The sequence below is a fragment of the Leptonotus elevatus genome, chromosome 5 (genome assembly GCF_054856555.1).
Source record: "Leptonotus elevatus isolate MCC_2025b chromosome 5, RoL_Lele_1.0, whole genome shotgun sequence".
In the NCBI taxonomy this organism is placed as follows: domain Eukaryota; kingdom Metazoa; phylum Chordata; class Actinopteri; order Syngnathiformes; family Syngnathidae; genus Leptonotus; species Leptonotus elevatus.
In genome coordinates, this window is record NC_141243.1 from 4,883,743 (window position 1) to 4,907,314 (window position 23,572).

Here is a 23,572-nt window from a genome sequence, read left to right on the forward strand (position 1 = left end):
CCAGAAGAAGAAAGTCGTGTTAAAACACCAACTGAAACGAAAAAGAGCAGGTCAATTTAAGTTAGTTTGTACTAAAAACAAAATACTTTAATTAAATAAAAAGGTGTTTAAATCCAGTAATTCAATCTTACTGTCATTTAGAAGAAGAAGAAAAATCCCACTTTGAGATGTTGTACTAATGAAAGACATGGCGTGTTTAATTTTACAGTACAAAGTCCAAGTCAAGTCGTGTCCATCTTGTTTGTTGTTGGACTTTAATTTGAAATGTTGCAATACTAACTATATTTCTATAAGGTAAGCGTATTTGTCCACTCACATTGATAGGAGTTTTAAAAACGTGAGAAAAATCCATTTATTATACTTTTACAACAGCTACAAACTATGATTAATTTGCGATTAAAAGCGTTTCAATCTGCTTCGTGACTAATGTTAAAAAAAAAGATTTTTAAAAATTCCTCTCAGGTTTTCTAAAATAAAATATGTAAATGACCTTGCTATTATTTTTGATTTTGCATTTTTGTATTGCAGAATTGCGTTGTTTTATTGTGCTATTGCAATATAGTTGATACTTTTATTTTGAAGGATACAGGAAAAGGTCACATAAACCGGTAGGAACTGACGTTCCAAGTGCAGAGAAGACGTGTGCGAGCCACAGGAAATCAGAGAAAACGGAAGTTTACAACTAATTCATTGAACGATTCTTTAGCACCTGGCTGAGAAGGGAACGAGGTTCGTATTGGAGCAATGTTTCATTGTTTAACTAATGTTGCTATATTTCACGTTCATTGTGTAATTTACTGCATAGTAAAACGTTACCGTTTTCGTCCACTGGAGTGTGCTAACGCTCCTTGGTAAATATTTAGCAATGCTACTGCTCAAGATTCTGCTTTATTGCCTAAGGAGCTGTATTTATGTATGGTTTCTTTTTGTGTAGAAGGTATTTATAAAGGCAACAGGAAAGGTTAAAATGTTTATTTACAATATAAATGGTACTCAAGAGATTGTCAAGGCTATAAAAGGTCATAATTTAAGGCAATTCATTTATAGTACATGATAAGGTGACCAAATGTGTCCTTATTTGGGAGGACAGACCATTTTCTTAAGTCCTGTTGGGGCGTCCGGGGGTTTTATAAATTCATGAAAATGTCCGGTTGGCATTGCATTACTAATAGGAGGTGAAGTACACTGTGTAACTGCGACTGGGACCACAATTTCAAGGCCGGGGCAAGTGTCCTCTTTTTTGGGAAATGGGAATATGGTCACCCTAGTATATGGCTTAAATACGGTAAAAGGATACACAAAACATACCGTTTGAGTTATTAATGGCAATTTTTGTTTATTTGTATTGTCGCTCTTACAGTGTGTTCACACAAAGACAGGTTTAATAAAAATTGTGAACCATCAGTTGGAGAGACCACCTTTATTTCAACCGGGGACGCTACAAAATGTTATAGAGCATATATATTTTATTTATTTTACATTATTACATTACAGTATTTATATATGTTATATTATACCGCATATATATTTTATATAATTATTTTTTTTATGACTTCTAGTCCAAATAAATATGAGATCATGACCTGGCACCCTGAATCTGACCTGCTGCTGCTGTTTACAGTTAAAGGTAAGGGGAGGGGTCGCGCATCATCTCAGAGTGTTAGCGCTATTGATAGATGGATGACTCGCTTATGTTGTTGTCTCTACATCAAAAACCTTTACAATGAAAAGGTTCAAGCTCGGGGTGTGAATTGCCTAGTACCTGGCGATTCGATTCAATACCGATTAATCCCGATACGAATCTATAAATTGATTATTGCGATTTTTTTCCCCCTCAAATGTAGAAAATACTCATCAGTAAACTTGTACATGTACACTAAGATTTGTATGAAAATGTATTTATTTATCTGAAAATTCAGGCTTATAACTGAGCCACTGCATTTAACAAATAGGTTGCAGTCTGTTTCATGTTTGAACAGCACTGAAATCAAATATTAAGGCTTAATGTTCCATTAATATAACATTCCTCCATGCTTAATGTGTAAATCCTAACCCAAAGTAAGACGTTTTGTTGAATATTCCCATAAAAAATTGATGTTTAGAAATCGATTCAGCCGCATATTGAATCGATTCGAGAATTGCGCGCTGTAATATCGCGATATATTGCCGAATCGATTTTTTCAAACACCCCTAGTTCAAGCCCTCAGGTACTGCATTAAGAAAGCGGGCCCAGGGTAGAGGCATGTATGTCAGTCAATCAGAATGGTCTATACAAATAAACATCAAAGTTTTTGTTAAGTTTCCCGTCAATTGTTAACAAAATGGCCGTCCGTCATTGACCTAATTATTTTTATTACTTTTTTTATGTATCTTACACAAATATATTGTACATTGAAAACATTTTGTAGTTAAAAATGGCAGCACAAATTGCACTAAACAGTTGTATTGCACTGTACTTTGTACTATGCTATTTATTTGTATCGTTCCATACTCACATTTCCCGCACTGGGCCCGTGTGATTTACGCTCGTAGTTTCTATCAACTATAAAACTGGTAGCGATGATGTTTCATTATAATAAAAGCGTTCACACCCCCGTGGAGCTGCGGGGAGACGGAAACTGCTGCCAAGTCAGAAGCATTGTTGCGCTGACATTTGCGCGGAGGATCAAACCGCTGATGAATGATCCATATTGAAAAGCTGGCCAGCCTGCCAAATGTCAAACAGCAGCGGGGGCCATTGTTGGATGAGACAACTCTTAAAGTCTTCATCACAATGGCGCGTCACATACTGTACTGCATGTGGCCACGTGGCTTGCACTCAAGCGTCCGTGTTTACAATCTCAACGGCTGGGGATGGACGGGTCTTTACAAACAGCTAATCCCTCCAATGTCCTTTAATAAGTAAACATTACGTAACGTTGCGGATTGAATATCATTTTTAATGCCACATTTGCACTAACCAAGGGCTTGCTGATTTGCATATTTTTTACATATGTTGCTGCCTTTTAAAAAGGTTGAGTGTACTATGTACTCAAGAAGGGTATAGTGAAGTCCAAGGTGTGCGTGACATGGCCACCTGGGGGCAATATAACACAGTAATGCAGCCACAAATGAGAAAATATTTCCTAACTGCTGTAAGTGACTCAGTTTTTGCAGAGGATAAAGAATATATGCTTGAGTATTGTAATATTGTCTTTGTGTTGATGCACTGTTTGGACCGTAGTGGACCAAATATATGCTTATTGTATATAATAATTCTTGCCATCATGAAGAAAATATTTAATTTAAAATTTCATTGTCAGCACAATCTGGCGTGACTGACTAGGGATGTAGCGATATCCAAATATCACGATATGATATTATCACGACATGAAGGTCACGATACGATAATTACCACGATATTGTGGGGAGGTTGGCGTTGTAAAAAATAAAATAAAATGTTGCAATATTGTAAAAAAAAAAGAAGAAATTGCTCATACTAAAAAAACACACACAATATTGTGCTTTTGTACATAAGCAATGCATATAAACAACTCTAATAACACTTAACTCATTTGCTCCCAAAAAGGTATAAAAATGTTCTATTTTAAATATTGCCATGGCCCCAAAAATGTATTTATAAGTTTTTTATGTTTTATTTATTTATTTTTATTATTATTTTTATGCTAGAGCATACAGAAGGCTTTGATGCAGCTTTTGGACTGAAGAGAATGGTTGAAGTAATGGTACTCATTACAAAAACGGCCAGCAGGTGGCAGCAGAGTATAAGAGCTCAACCAGGGCCATGTTGCAACAAGCTCTTTTCCCCAGCGTTTCCAACAGATTTGTGAATAATGATGAAACTTAGCTATATTCTAATGCTAATTGCTGCAAAACGGAAACGGATTCAAATATACTTTTTTCCTGATGAAAGAAGAGACTAATCTTTCTTTTGGCAGGTTCCATGTTTTTATAGCAATAGAACACAATATATTCTGTGGGCCTTGTAAAATCTGTCAAAATCTAGTAAAACAGCCGGGAGCGAAGGGGGTTGCTTCAGTGAAAATGGCTGCGAGTGAATGAGTTGATATTGAGGCACTGCTAATGCACACACACATTGACTCGGTTCACAAGCATATTACATTTCCCTTCATCTGACCATTAGCGTGGATTTTAAACATAGAAGGGCCAAACCATGCCTTGTAAAAATTAAACTACACTAAAAAACTAGCCACCAGAGGGTGCGAGAACTGCACAAATGGAAATTAACCTGACTTTTTTTAACAAATGTGCTGCTTTTTAATATCGTGACATGTCGACGACGATATTGTAGCAGTTTTAATATTGCGATATCACGAAATTGCCCTCATATCAAATGAAAACAAAATGAATCCGGTTCTCTATTATAACTTTTTTGTGCATGCATCATGATGTCTGCGTCTGATCTTGTCTATAAATTGCTCTTGTGCTCGGGCATTTAGAAAAGCGGATCTGTTATGTGGAGTTCCCAGGGCAGTGTTACATCTCGCACAACCGTAAAGCCAAATTTCATGCGGCGCCTGCTTTTTCCACCCTCGCATCTGTTACTGTTTACTGATCCAAATCTCACAACAAAGGCTTCCAATTTAGCAAGGTAAGCTTTTTTTTTTCCTTCAAAGCCGCACACGGTAATTCTAATTATAGAGAGCAAAATTCACTCGTGTCTCCACTTGAAGACATTTAGCATAAACAATTTTCGTCGGTTATGTTACACAGCATACCGGGTGTCTTTAATAAAGATGGAACAAAACAAATGTGCCTGAAATGGACCTGGCCTTCCCCAAACACACCTCAGCTTCGAAACGGTGGTGGGAACACGTCTGATGTACACGTCTGATCCCAGCATCTATTTGTGTGTGTGTTACATGCTGACCAGGCCTCCGTTCACATCCTCGGGTTCAGCTCTCTTTGGTGCTAATTTAAGTAGGCGCTCCACACGAGCCTGTGGGAGTTTCTGAAGTTGTGTTTGCCGTACGATGCGTTCATGGTCAAAAGAAGCATATGTTCCTCGCAGCCTTTTCTTCCTCTTTTGTCCTGTTCAGCGGCATGGTTATACAAAACCTGTATGCCTTTTTATGCTGGAACAGGTTTTCATTGCAAAAGGAAAGTTTGAAATACTCTGACTTTGTAGTCACGGAAATACTGCCGTTTGAAATGAAATTTGTCTGCAAGAGTGCCAATTCCAGGTCCAGAAAGTGAAAATCCTGCCACAGTTTGGCTTTAGCCTCGGGTGCTAGTTAGCTAGCTCCCTAGCTAGTTCCCGTGGTGCTTGTTTACTTGCTAGGGAGTGAGCTAGCTAGCTAGCACCCATGCTGCTCGTTAACTTGCTAGGGGGCTAGCACTAGGGCCTAAAGCCAAACTTTTTACTTTCCGGACCTGGATTTGCCACCTCTGTTTGTTTGACATCCACACACATTTACGGAGCTCAGAATCTGTCTTGTTTGCACATCGATCAAATTCACCCAAATCGTGTTCAACTAGCTGTGCCAGTATTTAGACGTGGTCTGAGCAGGCATGCGGTTTAAGATGACTTCCTGCCAGCAAATTGTCACATCTCTAAGGACACACTCGGTTGTGCTGGAACGCCCAGACTGGCAAAGACCAGAAATGACCAATACGGCGATATTGGGCCACGGTGCCGCTGACTGAAGGGTCTAGAAAAATAAGCTAGATATGCTCTCACGTGAACTCAACAGCTTCAACCAAGCATAAAAATGCTGCAAATGCTAATATTTTTATTTTTGATTGGTGCTGTTTGGAATGTATTAATTGAAAAATGTGAATAGGACTACTGTAAAATCTCTGAGGTCAACCTCAATCTCGCTGCAATTTTTCTCATAGTAAATAATGAAATGTGTTCCAGGTTCAAAATGAGCCATCATTAGAAGCATTCATTAACGATACATAGACCAATGTTTTAAGTACCATTTTCATCAAAATTCATTATTTTTGCATTGACATGCTTCATTGGAAAAAAAAAATACAACTGTGAATTTAATTAAGATGTCATTAAACGTGGATTGATGTCTTTTTAATGAGCTTTTGGTGTATATGTGAATGTTGGGCGAAAGAACAAATACGATGCAGTACAGCAGCCTACAAGGGCTGAAAGGTGAAACTCGGCAGCAAATCTGTAAATTCCTTTCAAATGGAGCTCCACACTGAAGGCCTTGTTTTTTCGGTCCTAAACAGGCCAGAAGCAGGGGGGCGGGATTTGTTTCCAGATTACACTAGCGGGCGGACAATGGGGGTCAGTGATCCTGATGTATTTATATGTAACAGAGACGGAGAATGTGAATTACAGCTCAGCCACCGACCGCTTTGTCGGGCACAAACGGACCCGTTGAGATCCTCGTAGATCAACAGTCAACCGAGCAGTAAGCGCCTCAGCGCATTGCGCTGATGGCAAAATGCACTTGACAGAAAGCGTTAAGTAGCTGCGCACAGGTTTTAAATGTTCGCCTAAATGCGCGAGATGAGGACAACTTCTACAGATGTTGTCTTCAGGCGAGCGCGCTTCATTTATCTGTCATCCTCGGAGAACATCTTTATCGGCGTTCCACAGCGAGGGACCCTCAAAGACCATCAGATCAAATCTAAGGGTTGATTTCAGCAGACTCACTGTCGAGACAAGGAGATAATTACCACCTTGACAAGCTTTGATCACGGGCCTTCTTCTCCTACAGTTGAAAGGACAATACAGCACCCAAAATGTCTTTTCCCTCCTAAAAAAATAAAAAAATACCTGCGTTGGATTCTGAAAAGAAACACTGTCACGAAGAGGCCAGAAGTCCAAAGTGAATGTGTTTGCCTTAGCTCTCCATAACAAGGATCTGATGACGGCTACTGTGAGGAGAGGGAGGGGAAAAGTTGTTGGTTAGTCATCCACGATTTTTTGTGATTGCAGTGGGTGGAATGAGTCACTGTGGTTGTGGTGGTCTTTTTTTGGGGGGGCGTCACAAGTATAACTCAATTATTCTAGAGTTTATGACAGGGCACAAGAGTCCACTGAGGGGAAATAAGTGAGAATGTAAACACGGCGATATCTTTGCAGCATTCAGTAACTCCTACACTTCCTCTTTGAGGCAGCATTTGCTCAAAGGTCCATCCAGTTATAAGAAGGAGATAACCTTTGTGTGCATGTTTTGAAGGTCAAATGAGTCAATTTTCCACTCTGACCTCTAAAGGTGAACGGGTCTGTTTCAGAAGTGATGGCTTGGTGCTTAACTGTACAGTTGGATCCTGAAGAATTTGGATGATGACAAGCCCTGGAGTTATTAAGCATTTACTACACTCTAAAAACAGTTGGGACAAAAGTAACCCAATTATGGGTCAAAAATGGATTGATCCAATTTTTGGGTTAATTTGACCTAACTTTCTGGGTTGTTTTATATAAAATGACCCAAATAAAGGATCTGATCAATATTTATGAGTTGGTTTACGCTAAAAGATTCATTTCTTGACGCAAAGTTGGGTCAAATCAACCCAAGTAGATCGGTCCATTTTTGACCCATAGTTGGGTTATTTTTGACCCATAGTTGGGTTATTTTTGACCCATAGTTGGGTTATTTTTGACCCAACCGTTTTTAGAGTGTACGACAGCTTCACAAAATTCTACCAACCAAGTGTGCACTCTAAAAACAGTTGGGTCAAAAGTAGCCCAATTATGGATAAAAAATGGACCGATCCACTTTATGGGTCAATTTGACCCAACTTTATGGGTTGTTTTAAACAAATGTACCCATTTTTCTGACCCAAGTAAAGGATCTGACCAATTTTTACGAGTTGTTTTACGCTGAAAGACATTTCTTGACTCAAAGTTGGGTTATTTTTGACCCAACTGTTTTTATAGTATGACTTTCATTCCTCAATTAATTTGAATTTCACCTCTTCCTGTATCCTACTCATGAGTCCAGAGCTGATGTTGTTCTCAGCAAGACTCAGATGCCTCATGGGGAAGTGGCCCCTGCAAAGCAAAGCCGCCATGATGTCGTTCCCTCCCACGTCACTGATCCCGTTCCCGTCCAGATCGACCATCCGCAGACAAGCGTTCGCTTTCAACACGTCGGCCAGCAGCCTGACCCCGGGGTCGCCCAGGTTGTTCTCATCTAGGATGATGTGAGCCAGCGAGCTGTTCCCCTTGAGGCTGTCGAAAAGTTCTTTCCACGCTCCCAGGTCCGCACCACCCGTCTGAGCTAGGCCTAAATACTGCAAGTGTGAGTAGTGCCTCATGTAGGATGCGAGTACCTTCACCCCAACCCCACTTAGGTTGTTACCCCCAATGTCCAGTTCCAAAAGTGAAAACATCTTGAAAGAGCTCCCTCCAGTGGTGAGGTTGGCCGCTGCCTGCTGTAGGAGTTTTTGCTGCTGTGATGTTTGCTCCTGTAGCTCGGCTATCCCACTCAGAAGAGCCACTGCTCCATGATCATGTAATCGGTTTCCGAACAAGCTAGAGAAAATAAATTAAAGTTGTCTCACAATTGGTTGCAGGTCCAATTCCCTTATCAAGGTTCTGAATGATTTGAATGAAACTCAACCCAGGCAGACCTCATATTTAATTAAACTTTGGAGTGTCAGCTCTTACTGTAAACCTTTGACCCGAGGCTTCGCCCTCAGGACGTCCAGCAGAATGTGAGCGCCATACGGGCCAATGAGGTTGAGGTTGAGGTTGAGCAGAGCGACCTCGGACGAGCTGCTCTTCAGGGCGCCCGCCACAGTAAGCAGAAGGTCGTCCGTCAGGTCGGTGTTCCTCAGAACCAGCTGCTCCACCTCATCCGATGTGCTCAGCACTGTGATCATGGCTTCCAGCTATGGCAGCAAAGCAGGAGAAAGTCATGGGAAATTGCGAACGGTGTCATGTTTCCATACGGTATGGACTGGAAGCGGGATATATGATGGGTACTGAGCTGCTTAATGTTTGCTTTAGGTCATTGGGAAATTAAAAAGCGAGCTGGAGCAGTTCCACAAGGCAGGCCAAAGTTCCCTGTGAGAATGCAGGAAGACGAGTTATGTAATCCAAATCAGACTTCTGATCAATTAACCGCAGGGTGCAAAATCATTATCTTTCTTATAGAAATGCATTTGCAATTACATTTGGAGGGTTTTTACTTATCTTATCTTGAGAGGAAATTCTCATTAATTTTCCATCCAACAAATGAATAACCTATAAGCACATCATTTTCTTTCCATATGCATAATAAACAATTAGATAACCAAAAACTGTCAAAGGCGTTTTGCTGTCGATGCTGCATAGACTGAAGTTTCTGGCCATTCTTTTCCTATTGATATACTGCCCCCTATTGATGCAGAAAATATCAAGTCTTTGTGATAGCACCTTCTTTTTAATACCAGTTGTATTGCTTTTTAATCGGTTTCATACAGAATCCCCTGAGTAGAAAATCAGTGAACACACACCTACATTTCATTTATGCTTCATGTCAAAACAAGAATTGCGAAACTCAATTTCTCTCGCAGCAGCATGCGGATTAGTTCTGTATTTAAAAGCTTAGGTTGCAATTTGCAAGGCTCAAATAACGTCTGGATTGATTGAAAAGAAAAATAATTCTTTGCGCGCTACCACAAATTACCCTCTTCAATGTGGCTGAAGCGAGTGAGCTAAAAAGAAGGTTATGCGTGTTGTAAAAACACCTGAGCTTGCAGGTCTTGCTCATGAACTGCCTCTTTTTCACCTGCCTCCTCTTCCTCCTCCTCCTCCTCTCCTTCGCCCTCCTCGCCTTTGTCAGGCTCTCCATCTGGTCGGAAGACGGTGGCACTCTCTTCGCTATGCTCCGCGTCTGAGCTTGGAGCTTTGGGCTCCAACGACAGTCTCTTCTGGAGCCGCCACCTTTGTAGCACTTTGAACAAAGATTACAAATGTTCTGTTATTATTATCAACACCTGAGCCATATTGCTCTAAACAGCCAGTACTTCTGGAGTTAATCTAGCAGCCATGCTATCAATATGGGCATGTGTATTGACATTGTGCTGTCAAAGATGGGAAAAGTACTGACATTCTCTATTTTGGTAAAAGTACCCACTCAATTACTCAAATAAAAGTAAAAAAGTACAGGCTATGAAATGTACTTGATGAGTAGAAGTAAAAAGTATTTTTCTCCTACGTCAACTTGAAAGATATTAACCAATGGAGCAAAAATGGTACATCGGCCAGTTGTCTCTCTGACTCAATGCGTCAATGAGTATCACTGAAAAGTACAAAGTAAAAAACAAAAGTAACGACCTTGTTTTGAAAATGTATCGAGTAAAAAGTACAGATACTCATGTTAAAATGTAACAGATAAAAGTAAAAAGTAGTCTAAAAAAAAAAAATACTGGAAAAAAAATACTCAAGTAAGGAAACAAAGTATTTGTACTTCATTGCTTCACATCTCTGTGTACCGTTAGAAAATGTAAAATGAACGATACATCCAAATATGGGTGTCTTGGCCCAAATCTAGTGGTTTGCGTTCTGAATTTTAGGGGAACTTTTCAACCATATTCCGATTAAATTGTTCAACCTATAACTCTAATTTCCAATCTATGAATGACATACACGTACATTATGTTCGCAGTTAAAAGTTTGGAGACAGCGTCTCGTTCAACGGCAGTCTCCAAAATGTTGACAGGTAGTGTCGTTCAATGCCTTCTGTTTTGCTCCGCATTTAAGCTTCTCTGCCTATTATGTAAATCACACTTTGTGTCATGTTCCAGCTCTTTCCACTTGGCTGCAGTTTCCTTGCTCACTGTTTGCTTGGAAGCAGTTGTGCTTGCTTGGGCTCTTCTCCAGCTCGGCGCTCATCTGCACACATTGTTCATAGAAGTCCGTCTGTCCGTCCCCATCTCTGCTTTTCCCATTTGACTCCCACAGCTTCTCCCGCTTCTGCTTAGTCAGTACTTCCTCATCCTGTAAGCAGTCTTGAACAACAAAACCACTGTTGATCTTAGGTATCTTATCCCCACAAAGACGGTTAAATGCAAAAAAGCACATACAGATGCAATAAAGTTCATCAGATCAGGTCTCACCGAGCACATTTCCTGTCTTGCTGATGTTCGGCTTATGTGTCCGCCGTGCTTCACCGGTGCCAGTTGTTTCTTTGCGCCGCGGCTCGTGTCCGGCAGATGAAACTTGGCCCTCATATTTTGGGGACAAGGTCGAGCCTCGGGAGCCCTCGCCGTCCCGTCTGGTGCTTGTGGCCGTCTTGTCTTTGCTCGTGCTCTGATTAGTTTGACCCTTGCGTCTCCTCTTTTTGGTGGTCTCTTTAATGGCAGGTGCCGGGGGGTCCTCGCTGTCTGTGGATCCACCGGCCTTGTCCTTGACGCGTCTTCTTGTCCTCCTCGCAGACTTATTCTCCGGTTTGGTCGGGATAAACTGAGGGGATGATGGACACGACTCCACTGCGGCAACATTAGAGCCTTGGAGAAAAGATAAAACGAAAATACTGCTTTGCTGCGCATTTTGTCTTAGCTTTCAACTGTAAATTAATGATTGGGCCTAATGTAAATGGGCAGCAGATGAATCAGCTTTAGGAAGAAATGGAAACACTCTATGGGGTTGTTGTTGTTTTTTTCTCAAGCTTTATACCATTGCCAGAGCCGTGCACTAGAGGGAGAACTAAGCTCTCTTTTGTGCTGTTGTTCAGTTGCTGGAAAGAGCTGGATTTGCTTCGAAGCCTCGTGCATCTGAAAAAAATAAATAAATGGAACTTTGATAGTGGCTCACACATAAGCTCCTTTATACATGCAATGTGTGTCCAATTACACCCTTCACAATGCATTATGTCTGCAGAGTGGAATTTTTGCCCAATGGATTGTATGCTACAGTAACTTGCCATTTTCAGCCACGAGTGTGCCGACATCGCACCTGTGGCAAGGTGTCCCGCCAGCGAGCCAGGACAGCCGGAAGCAGCTCTTCTTGCCCTGCTGGAAACCGGGTGCGTAGCGGTACTCGCAGCAGGCGCTGATTCGGGCCACCTTGATGCCGTTAACATACAAGGAAGCACTGAAGGGGAAGCCTCTGTGTCTTTGAGAGATGAAATTGAACTGCTCTGAAAGGAGAAAGTTAGAAGATACGAAAGCTTGGACGGTTTTCTTTTGAAAGATGATTACATTGCCCGGCGTCAAGGAGCAGATTCCGGATAGCACTGTTCTGTACGAGCGTATTTGGATGAGTCAGGAAGATACCCTGAGCAGTGGATCTAGTTAAGTGATTACAGTAAATGTCTATTGAAATTACCAAGTGGGTGATACCAAATGATAGTCCATCCATCCATCCATTTTCTGTACCGCTTGTCCTCACAAGGGTCGCGGGGGTTGCTGGAGCCTATCCCAGCTGGCTTCGGGCAGTAGGCGGGGTACAACCTAAACTGGTTGCCAGCCAATCGCAGGGCACACAGAGACGAACAACCATACTCACAATCACACCTATGGACAATTTGGAGTGTCCAATTCACCTGCCATGCATGTTTTTGGAATGTGGGAGGAAACCGCAGTACCCGGAGAAAACCCACGCAAGCACGGGGAGAACATGCAAACTCCACCCAGGAAGGCCGAAGCCCGGACTTGATCTCACAACCTTTGCACTGGGAGGCGGGCGTGCTAACCAGTCAGCCACCGTGCCGCCCACCAAATGATAGTTTCAATTAAAAAGTTTCAAAAGGAGCTTGAAGGGTAATTAATTGGACATGGAACATTATGTCAAATCATTTCCATTCCGTCCAGGTCAAGCTCATAGACCCGGCGGGGATAAATAAGGGTTAACGACGCTACCTCCTGGAGTCACCAAGCCCTTGAAGACGCAGATGTTCTCCCCTCCGTTGACTTGTTGGAGCACTTTAAGTTCATCTTGATTTGACCTCATTGAACCCCAGTGGCCTTGTCCGAGGTACGTCATGGTCACTGTAACGTTGGATTTCTTTGCCTCTCTTTGCGCATTGAGGTAGCTCTAAAAGTACAGTGGACGTTATAAGTGTGGAGGAGGCTTCGCTTTCGCTGGCCATTTCAAAGACTACCTGTTTGTTGCTGTGACCTCCAGTCTTTTGTGAGCTGACCGAAGAGAAGGATCCCCTTCTTCTGTTGTCGAGATAAGGACAGGACTGACTCAGATTTCCTCTGATTGAGGCGAGACTTGAGGCTTTCCTGGTGATGGTCGGCAGGTAAAGGTCATCTTCGTTAGCACTGCGAGAGCGCACTTTTCGATCGCCGAGCTGCGGGTGCACATGCAGCAGATGAGGGTGCATGAGATTATTTGGACTGAGGAGTTGCCTAATGTATTCATTCTGAGATCAACATAAAGAGGTTCCATTGATAAAGATGTTTATTTGTACAGTTGCTCGAAAGAAATAACTTAAGCAAAGACATCCTTTGCCGAGAGGGTTCCTAGAGTCTCATAAGTTCGACAAATAACGTGCTAGAAATGAAAATATATCACATCATCGACCCTCAGGACTCTTCAATATGATCAAGTGAGTCAGATCTCTTCAGCAATGCTAAAATTGCCCAAGCTATAATAAAGTGTGACATTTAGACGGATGACTTTGCTTTTCTTGCTCGGAGCAAACCCGTTGACCCGACTGAACTGGGATCTGATGAACACATCAAAAGTCGTTTCAAGTTGTTGTAGCAGAGCTGACAACGAACACTTACCGGCCTATCTCCGCCTCCCCTGTGAAATGAAAAGAGATCCCGCAGGAGCGTTTGGCTGTTGCGCCTGATTCTTCTCAGTGATTCCTTCTCGTACGACTCCATTACAATAGGCCACCTGATAAAAGCGGACAGGTGATAAGTTGAAGGATCTCTGGAGGGACGTATTTAGTAACAGGTTACTAAACACAGACTTTTAGCTATGAAATCTTTGATCCATAATGACGTCAGGAGCGGTATATGGTATGATGTATGAAAAACTGACAGTTGCTTAAAATGGTGAGCTGTGACTGCTCCTCACTCAAACGTACCGTTAATTACAAGAAGAAAACTACATTTAGCCTGAGGAAATAAGGTTAAATTGATCTTTGATTCACCCCACCCTCTCCATTTCTTCCCTCCGTTGCATTCTCACACGCCTCCATTGTTTTCTTCAGAGGCCCGTTGGTGAATTACGCAGTGTAACCCAATCGCTGTCGTCTGCTCGGCTGATTGCGTCTACTATTCGACTCAGCTTGCAAATTAGTGTCCAGTGAATGCACGAGTGCACTTCAGATGGCCAATATGATGGCAGGAAATACAGAGTAAATCATAATCTCCTTTGCAGTCAATTTCCCAGTGTCAGTGTTGTTAAACATTTCAGTGAGTGGGAAAGCTAATTATTACAATATAGGCTGTGTTTTGGAGCAGACGTGACGCAATAAATGAAAGCGGCTCAAGATGTCAAATGTCTTTCCTAACTGCCTGCAATAAGGCACGACTTAAATCTATCATCATTTTACAAGTTAGATATGCGTTTAATCTTTAAATCTCATCTTGCATCGTTTTATTTGTTGGTCCAAGGAAATCACATAAATTTAACAAAAACATGTTTCAAATGCCAAGATTACTCCACAAGAATATTCCATGAGAATGTTTAACTTTTTAACCAGACTCACAGTAGACACTGAACAGAGATCCTACCTGTTGTCTTGTCAGGTCGTGACGCGATACTGACGCTTCTCTCGTTCTTCAACAAGTGACACCGGAGAAGTTGTCACTTCCTCAAATGATCAAACATGACCTGTAATCTTCGCCTGCTGCTTATTGTGTTGTTTGTTTGTTTGTTTGTTTATAATGACAAAGCTCACAGCAACTCTACACAGTGTAACATGATTAAATAAATGTGTTATTTTGTATTTTTTAATGATCAATTTTCATTGGAAGTGCCATGTAATGTAATACGTAACGGTAACAATATGATAATTCTGAGGGTTGTTTTGTAATATTTGGACTCTTATTTCCCCCCTTTTATTTAGCCAATAAGGTAACCCAAATAGTGGAAACAAAATTGCAGTAAAACAAACCCAAATACGGTATGTGCCTCAGCTTTAGTAAACACCTTTTTTTTTTTGTCCGCAAGTAAACACAAAACAATAACAGAGGTTACCACTTGGCACTTTACAACGACTGATACCACTAGGCATGCTAATTGCTACACGACTTGGTGTCTGTAAGTTGTGGGCGCATCTTTCATGTTGTTTCTGCATCTAGAGCCAAACAGAGGCTCTTGTGCTGAGCTGGCTCTGCAAGTCTGAGTTTCGGGCACCAGATGGTGCAAGAAGACTGAGCAGTTGATCCCATCAAACTCACTGCAATGCAATAATGCCATTGTTGTCAAGCGTAAACTGTAATGCAGAGCTGGGATGTCGCCACTATATTAAGCTGGTGTATCACTGTCGTCAAAACGTTATTAGTAAAACAGTAATACTTCTTTCATGCCGCTGAGCTGATTGCGTCCACCAACTACATTGGTTCATTTTGTTGACAAAATCTGGGCCAAGCGAGGATGCTTTGGAAGCACTAGTTGCACTTATCTTATCTTCCATGGCTAAATTAATTTATTACCAAAAGTATATAAGAAAATATTTAAAAAGAACATGAGAGCATTAATGCACATTTTGTGACAGCTGGAATGTGACAGTTTGGTAACGCAATGCTTATTTCACATCGATTTTTCACACTTAAGTAGTTCATCACTCACGTGTGTGCGCACACACACACACACACACACACACACCACACACACACACACACACACACACACACACAGACGCTTGTCAGTATTTGCAGTGTGACACTATGTCACATTTCATTTTCATCACATTAGAAGACATTTTGCTGACAGCCGACAGACCTCTACCCTTCTTCCCCCCCTGGCTGGCCATGAAACTAATATGCTGTGGCAATGCATGATTGCACATCTGGGAAATTCATAGAACTATGACTTTAAAGTAAACTATTGCACCAAAAATGGGATTGAACGGTTTGTGTTCAGCCATAAGTGTATAAAGTTTATAATCATTTTAGAGTAGTCCTCAATGGAGTTGTGTTGGATTATAGCTGCCATTGATGTAGAACTCAACGTGATTTAAAGAACAATATGCTATAAGTGCTGTTGCCTACATAAGCTCAAACCAGAAACAAGCTTCAAGAAATAAAATAATATCAATAAAAAAAAAATCTATATATATATATACCAGAGGAGAGCTGCTTCTTTTTGGTATTTTCGCACACCAGAAGAGTAATCACCAATGTTGCACTGTCAACATGTTTTTCCAGCCTTGGGCTCTTCATATTTGCCTTCTTGCGTGAAATGTAGTTGTTTTAGTCAGGATTATAATAAATAATGCAAGGAAATCCTACGGTAACAATTTGAATGAAAAACACTAAGCCAAGAATTAAAAAAAAAAACAGGTCAAATTATTCTTCCAATGCTGTGCAAACCAGATCATTGGGCAACGCCCGTAAACCTTTTGTATGTTAGGAATCAGGATCATCAGAAACTGAAGACACTCGTGAAGCACAAATTATCACCAAACTCAAGGCGTGCTGCTTGATTGGTAACTTTTGTAGCATTTATAAGTTGCTTGACCAAGCATGTTAATATTCTATTAATTAAGAAATTTGTTCCATGAAGTTATGTGCAATAACACTTTGGTGAGCAAAATTATGTTTGGATATTTCAATCCATTCATTAATCCACAAAAGAAGGCATATATTTTCACACCAAGAACTCCAAAAATTACTAGCAGCCTATGGTGAAAATCAAATGAGTTCTGTGCACCCACACCTGAATCAATTGGTGGGAACCCTAAATATCCTTCCGCCACACCACACCGCTTCAGTCAGGTGGATGGAGAAAATGGCTTCACCGGGCAGTTATAATGATGATGATGATGATAAAAAATATTTTTTGTGCAATAAGTGATGTTTGATGAATATGTCCTAGCTTGATCAAACATATTGGCATTCTAAAATTTTGCAGAGATCATTGAACAAACAGTCAAAACGTTCTTTTACATTATTAGACAAACAACGCATTACATTGAGTCAACATTCGAAGAGGTATTTAAGTGTTACCGTCAACGGTCCAGCAGATTACTGCTCACTCCAACACCAATTCAACTTCAACCTGTGGAGGGAAAAGGTAAGACAAGCATAAAAATATGAGATTCCAAACGATAACTGAACTAAATGTTTATTATTGTGGTCCTCGTGTTAACTCGTGTATCGCATGGCCATGCGTGCGCTCGTCTTAGCCACAGTGACGGCCGCCGCCGCCGACGACTGCAGAAATGGTATAAACGGCGACATGACACGGGTATCATCCAGGGCGGCGGCAATGGCCATTGTGGCATCATCGCACGAGGTAACGGTAGACAAAGACAACGCTAGATAGATTCTGAGGCGTGATGAAATACAGCACAACAAAGAGAGAACAAGTTGCAAAAGTAAAATTCAAATGTCTTGAAAAGAAATCGTAACAATTCTGTTCTCCTATATATGGCAAATAAAAGCAATATAAAAAACATCAACAAGTTTGAGGTCTTTCTTACATTTGACTTTTTTTTTTGTGTAAACTGTTTACTTCACCTGCGACCGCCTGGCAACCAGTTCAGGCTGTACCCCGCCTACTGCTGGGATAGGCTCCAGCGCCCCCCCCCCCCCCCCCCGCGACCCTTGTGAGGACAAGCGGTTAATAAAATGGATGGATGTACAAAGCAATAGAACCAATTGGCCAAAACTAATAGCTTCTACTTGGTCTCACAATGTTAATTGTGGTAATGATCGTGTATCCCAAATATATCCCATAATGTCTGTCTACTCCCAAATAGCACAGAACTTTACCGTTTTACATTTTAGCCGAAGGATTCATTGGCACTGGCATTGCTGTGTGTGATCAATTACCACTAAATACGTCCTTTAGAATCACCTTGTGATTCAGTGGCCACCGGTCCAAGGTGCCATTGTCCGTAAATCAGCTGGGATAGCTCCAGCCTCTACTGTTACTCAGGCTAGAATAAGCAGTGTATAAAAAAAATAAAAATAAAATAAAAAAGCACGGAGAGACATTTTAGGCTTGTTGTGTCATTTAATCACATTGACCCAGTTTGTGAAGAGATTCTGCACCTTCACAGCAAAAGGTTCTCCATTTAGATACTTTGTGGAGGAGAATATGTATTTTAGGACTAAATCAACACGAAAGTAAAGAATGCATAGCTATAATATATTTTTTTTAAACTTTATGCCCCACGTGTTGTGCTTTGGGTTCTTCCTGGATCATCTGTCCAAATCATCATGGAGTGAAGTCAGAGGGTTGGCAATATTACGGTGTATGGGTTTCTTTTTCTTTAGCTTGACCTCAATATCATTTTACCCCCAATTGGGTCACTTTTCTTTTACTGCGCCGTCGGTCATGTCTCAGCTACCTCAAAAACACAAGGAGAGTTGTTTGTAGTTTGTATGACATTCCACACCGTTTTTAACACTGAATAACCAGATACCGTGGTATACTGCACACCCCATTTTTTGGCATTACCCTCTGGATTAGTTATGACTGAGCCATATGAATTCTGCCTAGCAACACATTTTAATGACATGACCAAGAACATAATCCAGTGATGATGTTTTCAAATGAATCCCAAAGAATGTAATATGTTGTAAGATTTTAGACTTTTTAAATGTCATATCTCCTCATGTGTGGTTTCTTCTCACATAGGTTTGATATTGTACCCATCAGCACTCTCCTTACCTTTCAAATGTGCAGCGCATGGTGCGTGGGTGTCATAAAAGGTTGTTGAAGGCCATCCACATTTATTTCTTCGATTTACACACAGGATCGCACTATGAAGCAACACCGTCATATAGACAGATGTGCTACTTGTCACATTTAGTGGAAGAACATTTATTGTTGCCTGCGTCTTATTTTTCCAGAACTGTATTCTTTCCCTGTTGCTATTGATGAGTTATTAACATTGTTTTTTAGTTTTAAATCATATTTTAGCCGTTTATAATTTAGTTAACTCAGTATGGCTGTATGAATAGACCTGTATTCTTATCTGTGTTACTTTCATGAGAAAGAGCAACGGGTCTGTCTATTCATTCTGTAATCTAAAAGGGAGGTTTCCGGGGCTATGTCACCAAGGGAGTCAGGCTCATTATTTTTGTATTCTTTTAATCTGATTTATACCCATGGGAACGGATTTTCTTGTAACCAGGTGGGTTGTGGGCTGACCTTTTTCTGAACCCTTTTTTGTGAATAAATAACGATGTGAGCTGGAGAGAGAGAGCCACAATTGAACAGAGACATCGCTTGGGTGACTTTAAATGTGCGACCAGAAGCTTCTGGTAATACCAACCTTTGCAAAGGAACTCCTTCAACAGAATCTCACCATTCAGTTAATTGAACACGCAAAGAGTACAATACTTAATATTGTCTACTCTAACAAATGGTGACCGCCGACGCTGAATTATAACGAATGGTCTCCTCCGTTGAACCAAACGGATGGTGTTATTTTGACGTGGAACAGGCTGCGGCGTTCAAAGACGGGCGGAACTTCTAGGCCTAAATAAATAAAGTACGGTAAGTGGAGATCTTTATCCACGTAGAAGAAGTTTTGTCTGTCTGGTCCGCTGCAGCTGGTTTTTTCGTCTTTCAAAATTGTCTAAATTTTAAAAGAGATCTGTGTGAACGAGTGTAGTTTGATGTCGTTCTATTGTGAGTTGTGATAATTCCGACGATATTGAACTAAACACGTCGTGGAGTGGTGCATTTGAAGGTGACGTAATGCAGACTCGAAGTGATGAAGCTTTTTTTGTACAGGAAGAAATAGCGGTTAATTTTTTGATTTGTTTTGTTTTTCGTCAACGCTATGAAGAATCCTTAGACCATAATATATATTGAAGATTATGGTATGCGCTCTGCTTTTTAAGCAGTTTTGGCCGATTTGGGGACGAGTATCATATTTGTTCATGGCTCTTATTGAAAAAGTCCTATTTACACGTAATATGTTTTTTTTTTTGAAAAAGCGCCTGTTTGAAATTGAACAGAAAGGGGTCCAGGTTGATTACAGCGATGATTGGATTTTGTATCACTGTATTTGCAATCGAGAGATTACGTGATTTATTTTATTTTGTAGGCGCTTCTACAATATGTAGTTTTGAGGTCAGGATTCCCGTTTGAATTCCTTTTGTTCCACGGTTGAATTCGTGAGCGCGTGACAAATTTCTTAAAAAATAAGCGCCTTGCAAAAATTTTGCAATAAAGGGAGAACAGTTTAGCTCAGCGGGATTGGGTAACCGCTGTGTATAAACGAGAGGTCACGTGATTCTTATGTGTGTCTGTGTGTGGCCATATGTGTTAACATATTGAACTATTAATATTGAAAGTGAGACGTCACTGTATTGAATCCGGAACTAAACATAAAAACTACAAACAAAAATGGAGGCGATTTCGACCCGGATACAGAATGGTTTGTCCTGAATGCGCTTCCGGTTCAGCAAAAAATAAAAGCGTCGATGAACAATGAAAAAACGAACTATGGATCGATTGTATACAAAGCTTTTGCTGGACAAAATGGTATGTCAGACTTTTGTATTTTCTTTGTTGGTAATGGAAAAAGGCTGAATTTGATGCTAAAATGACTCCAGCATTTGTGGAGCAGTTTACGGATGGGTTGTTCAAAGTTACCAGTTTACTGAAATCACCGTATAAAACTGCAGTTTAAATGCTATAAGATTTGTAGACAACGAATTGAAGGAATAACACCGTTTATTTTATTTTTTAAATAATGACTGAAGAGTGTGTGCGTATGCATTTGAGTGTGTGACCTAGCTTCTAAAAAAGGTGGGGGTTTGTAAGTGAGAAGTGTGCATATGGGGATTTTGTTTGTTTTTCTTTAATATTTTAACTAAGTTTGGTGTTGTTTTGTGTGAGATGATACTGTTGTGATAGTGGCGTTTGTTTTATTAATGGGAATATGATAAAATAGGTTTTGCGATTTATAATGTTAAGATTCCTCCCCCCCCCTTTCCCCCGTTTCTAGGTTAGAAAAAAAGGTGGGGGCTGAGCTGTGCGCTGTGAGCATAATGTGTCCTCGTAATGGGACTCTTTTTTTGTCAAAATGGTAAGAGAGGAATGATAAACAATATAAAATAAGTAATAATATTTGACTGAGCTAATAAATCTTTACACTTTAATGATTGATGACGATGGTTAATTTGTTAACTTTCCCTTTTCGGGACAAATGAATAAAGAGTAATGATAAAATAATGGCATTTTGTTTGAGAGTTGATATAATTATGCCTACATCTTTATAGCTGTGGCTGGAAGTAAGATAGTTGAATAAGGAGTTATGAATGTTTTTGAAATTGACATGTTGATAATGATTTTTAATATTTGTTTTTTCTCTGAGTGTATCATTTCAGAAACTGATGTTTAAGTTCCAAGGCAGATGAGGGTTTGATGGCCTTCACTGATTACAAACTGCGAACGGGATGCGCCCCAGCTGCTGATACGTTGTATGGCTAGTAGCTATTTGAAGGGGTATTGAAAAAAAAAAAAAGAGAAATGAATAAAGAGGCTGTGTTTTTTACGAAACATTTTTGAGAAAGCAGGGAGTGAACTGTCTTGCTATGATCCCATATCCTCAGTCTGGCATTTTTAAAGCATTGTATCAACGAATGTGCATTTTTTGATCAGGTGAGCTCTCAGAAAGACTGTGTGTCATTGGATCCACATTGCAGACAGCGTCTGAATGGATGTGGCAGAGATCAAAGGTCAAAAGCCGCAGAGCAACAGTCTTCTCGTCCTGTGCCTAAGAAAAACATGATGTTCAAATTCCTCAATGCCCAGTGACTGTGTATACGCCTCATTCTAGTGACTTCTCCCCTATGGCTGTTTTGCATCCAGAGGAAATCTAAATGCCTGCTCTGAACATTGCTGCCACAAACAGCCGCCATGCTGGCCAGGACTGAACATTGACAACAGCTGCCGTCCTGCCTTTTGCTGGGGGTCTGGACAAAGAAAGTTGGTGGTCGGAATGAGATGTGATCCATTCAGTAAAATGCTACATGGTGATTACAAGGCATTTTTAATGTGTTGAGGGGGGAGCTGTGATCTATATCAAGATATTTCAGGAAATTGAGAAAATTTATTTCAATCTATAGCCTACTAAATTTTTGCCTATATTTTTGGGAGAATCAGTTTCTGAATTGGTACAATGGGAATTTTATTAATATGTTATGATATGATATATTTTTATTTTCCCCGTGAGGAACTTTTTTGGACTTCGTCCAGCTGCAGCTATAGTATAAAATAAATAATAGAATAGAATAAGTAGTAACGAGTAAAAGACTAACTAAGAGTTTGATGGCTAAATTAGATTTTTTTTTTAACAGCACTGTGATTTATAAATCCCAGAAATATTTTGTGTGCTGTGTTTTTTATGAGCCCCGCTAATATGTGAAAGATTAGCAGTTTGAAGATGATTTTATCCTCAGCCCCACTAATCTGTAAAAGAGGTGAGGTTGATTAGCAGTTTAAATAATTTTTGGGACTCTAGGAGAATTAGAGTAATATGGTTATCTCTATTTTTTATGGCCCCAAAGTCATCATATATTAGTGTCTTAAGTTGTATCTGCTTATGTTTAGTTTTATAGTGTTTTGTAGCTCTTTTGTTTATCTCATAGCCTGATTTAGAGGGTTGAGTTATTTATGACGTCTTTTGAGTCATGGGGTCTCTATTTTGTCCTCCCTTTGTCTTGACGTGTTTGAAAAAATCAGTGGATCTTTGTCAAATGAGGGAGTTTATGTTTAAGAATTTAACCAATGTAGACGAGTTAGAAAATTAAAATCAAACTTGAAAACGAAATTAAAAAGGTTGTGGGGTATCGGCCTACACTCCAATTGACAGGATGAGTTTGAAATCTACCAGAGGAAATCGATCGCAAAGTAAGTCTGAAGCAAGCAAGGACAATAATGCATATTCGCCGAATGAAGGTAATTATATTATATTATATCTTTTATTTCAGAATTACATTTGAAAAATGTAATGTTTGGAGCCCAGTGTTTGCAAAAGAGTATAGATAATATGAATATATGTGAGTTTTTCCCAGCATGCCAGGATTCGGCCGGTCATGGGATTCTGGGAAGAGAATAAGATATGAAAGGCACAGTTATGCAAATTTAGAACAAATTAAATCATGGTAAAAAATTACCTATTATTTAACAAAACCTATTTGAAAGATAAATATTTATAAGCTCTGTCTTATATTAATGAATGAGCGAATGTCATTCAACTCAATCAAGGGCTGGGCTCTATTTTAATGTCACAAAAATAGATCTTTTCCTGTTCCAACAGCACAGGACCTACGGATCTTAATCAAATAACATTTATTAATCCCAACTAACAAAAACTATCAGGGTTTTTTCCTCCAAATAAAATTTATGTGAGTTTATGAGAAATTAAAAATGAAAAGTTTTTGCACTCAGGAGAACGGCCCCAGGGGGTTGGTGAGGAAATCTTGTGCAGTTCTCTGCACAGAGAAAATGCCACATCTGGTCTACAAGGCTTCCGGAGACGTGCCAGGCTCGGCC

At 40.3% G+C, this 23,572-nt stretch overlaps 2 protein-coding genes across 2 annotated transcripts in view; one reads left to right on the forward strand and one right to left on the reverse strand.

The window, feature by feature from the left end:
• The first annotated feature begins 615 nt into the window (after positions 1-615).
• Positions 616-23,572, forward strand: part of LOC147173434 (uncharacterized) — a 38,265-nt gene continuing 15,308 nt past the window's right edge. The window contains exons 1-2 of the mRNA XM_086077047.1: positions 616-729; positions 1,560-1,627. The gene's annotated coding sequence lies outside the window, so the exon portion shown is untranslated. The remainder of the gene's footprint in view (positions 730-1,559; positions 1,628-23,572) is intronic.
• On the reverse strand, positions 7,879-9,722 carry LOC147173435 (NACHT, LRR and PYD domains-containing protein 14-like). The gene is made up of 3 exons (XM_086075728.1): positions 9,667-9,722; positions 8,603-8,826; positions 7,879-8,467 (listed from the first exon to the last, which is right to left on the reverse strand). The coding sequence occupies exons 2-3, from the start codon at positions 8,815-8,817 to the stop codon at positions 7,879-7,881; spliced, it is 804 nt and encodes a 267-aa protein (XP_085931854.1). The 5' UTR covers positions 8,818-8,826; positions 9,667-9,722.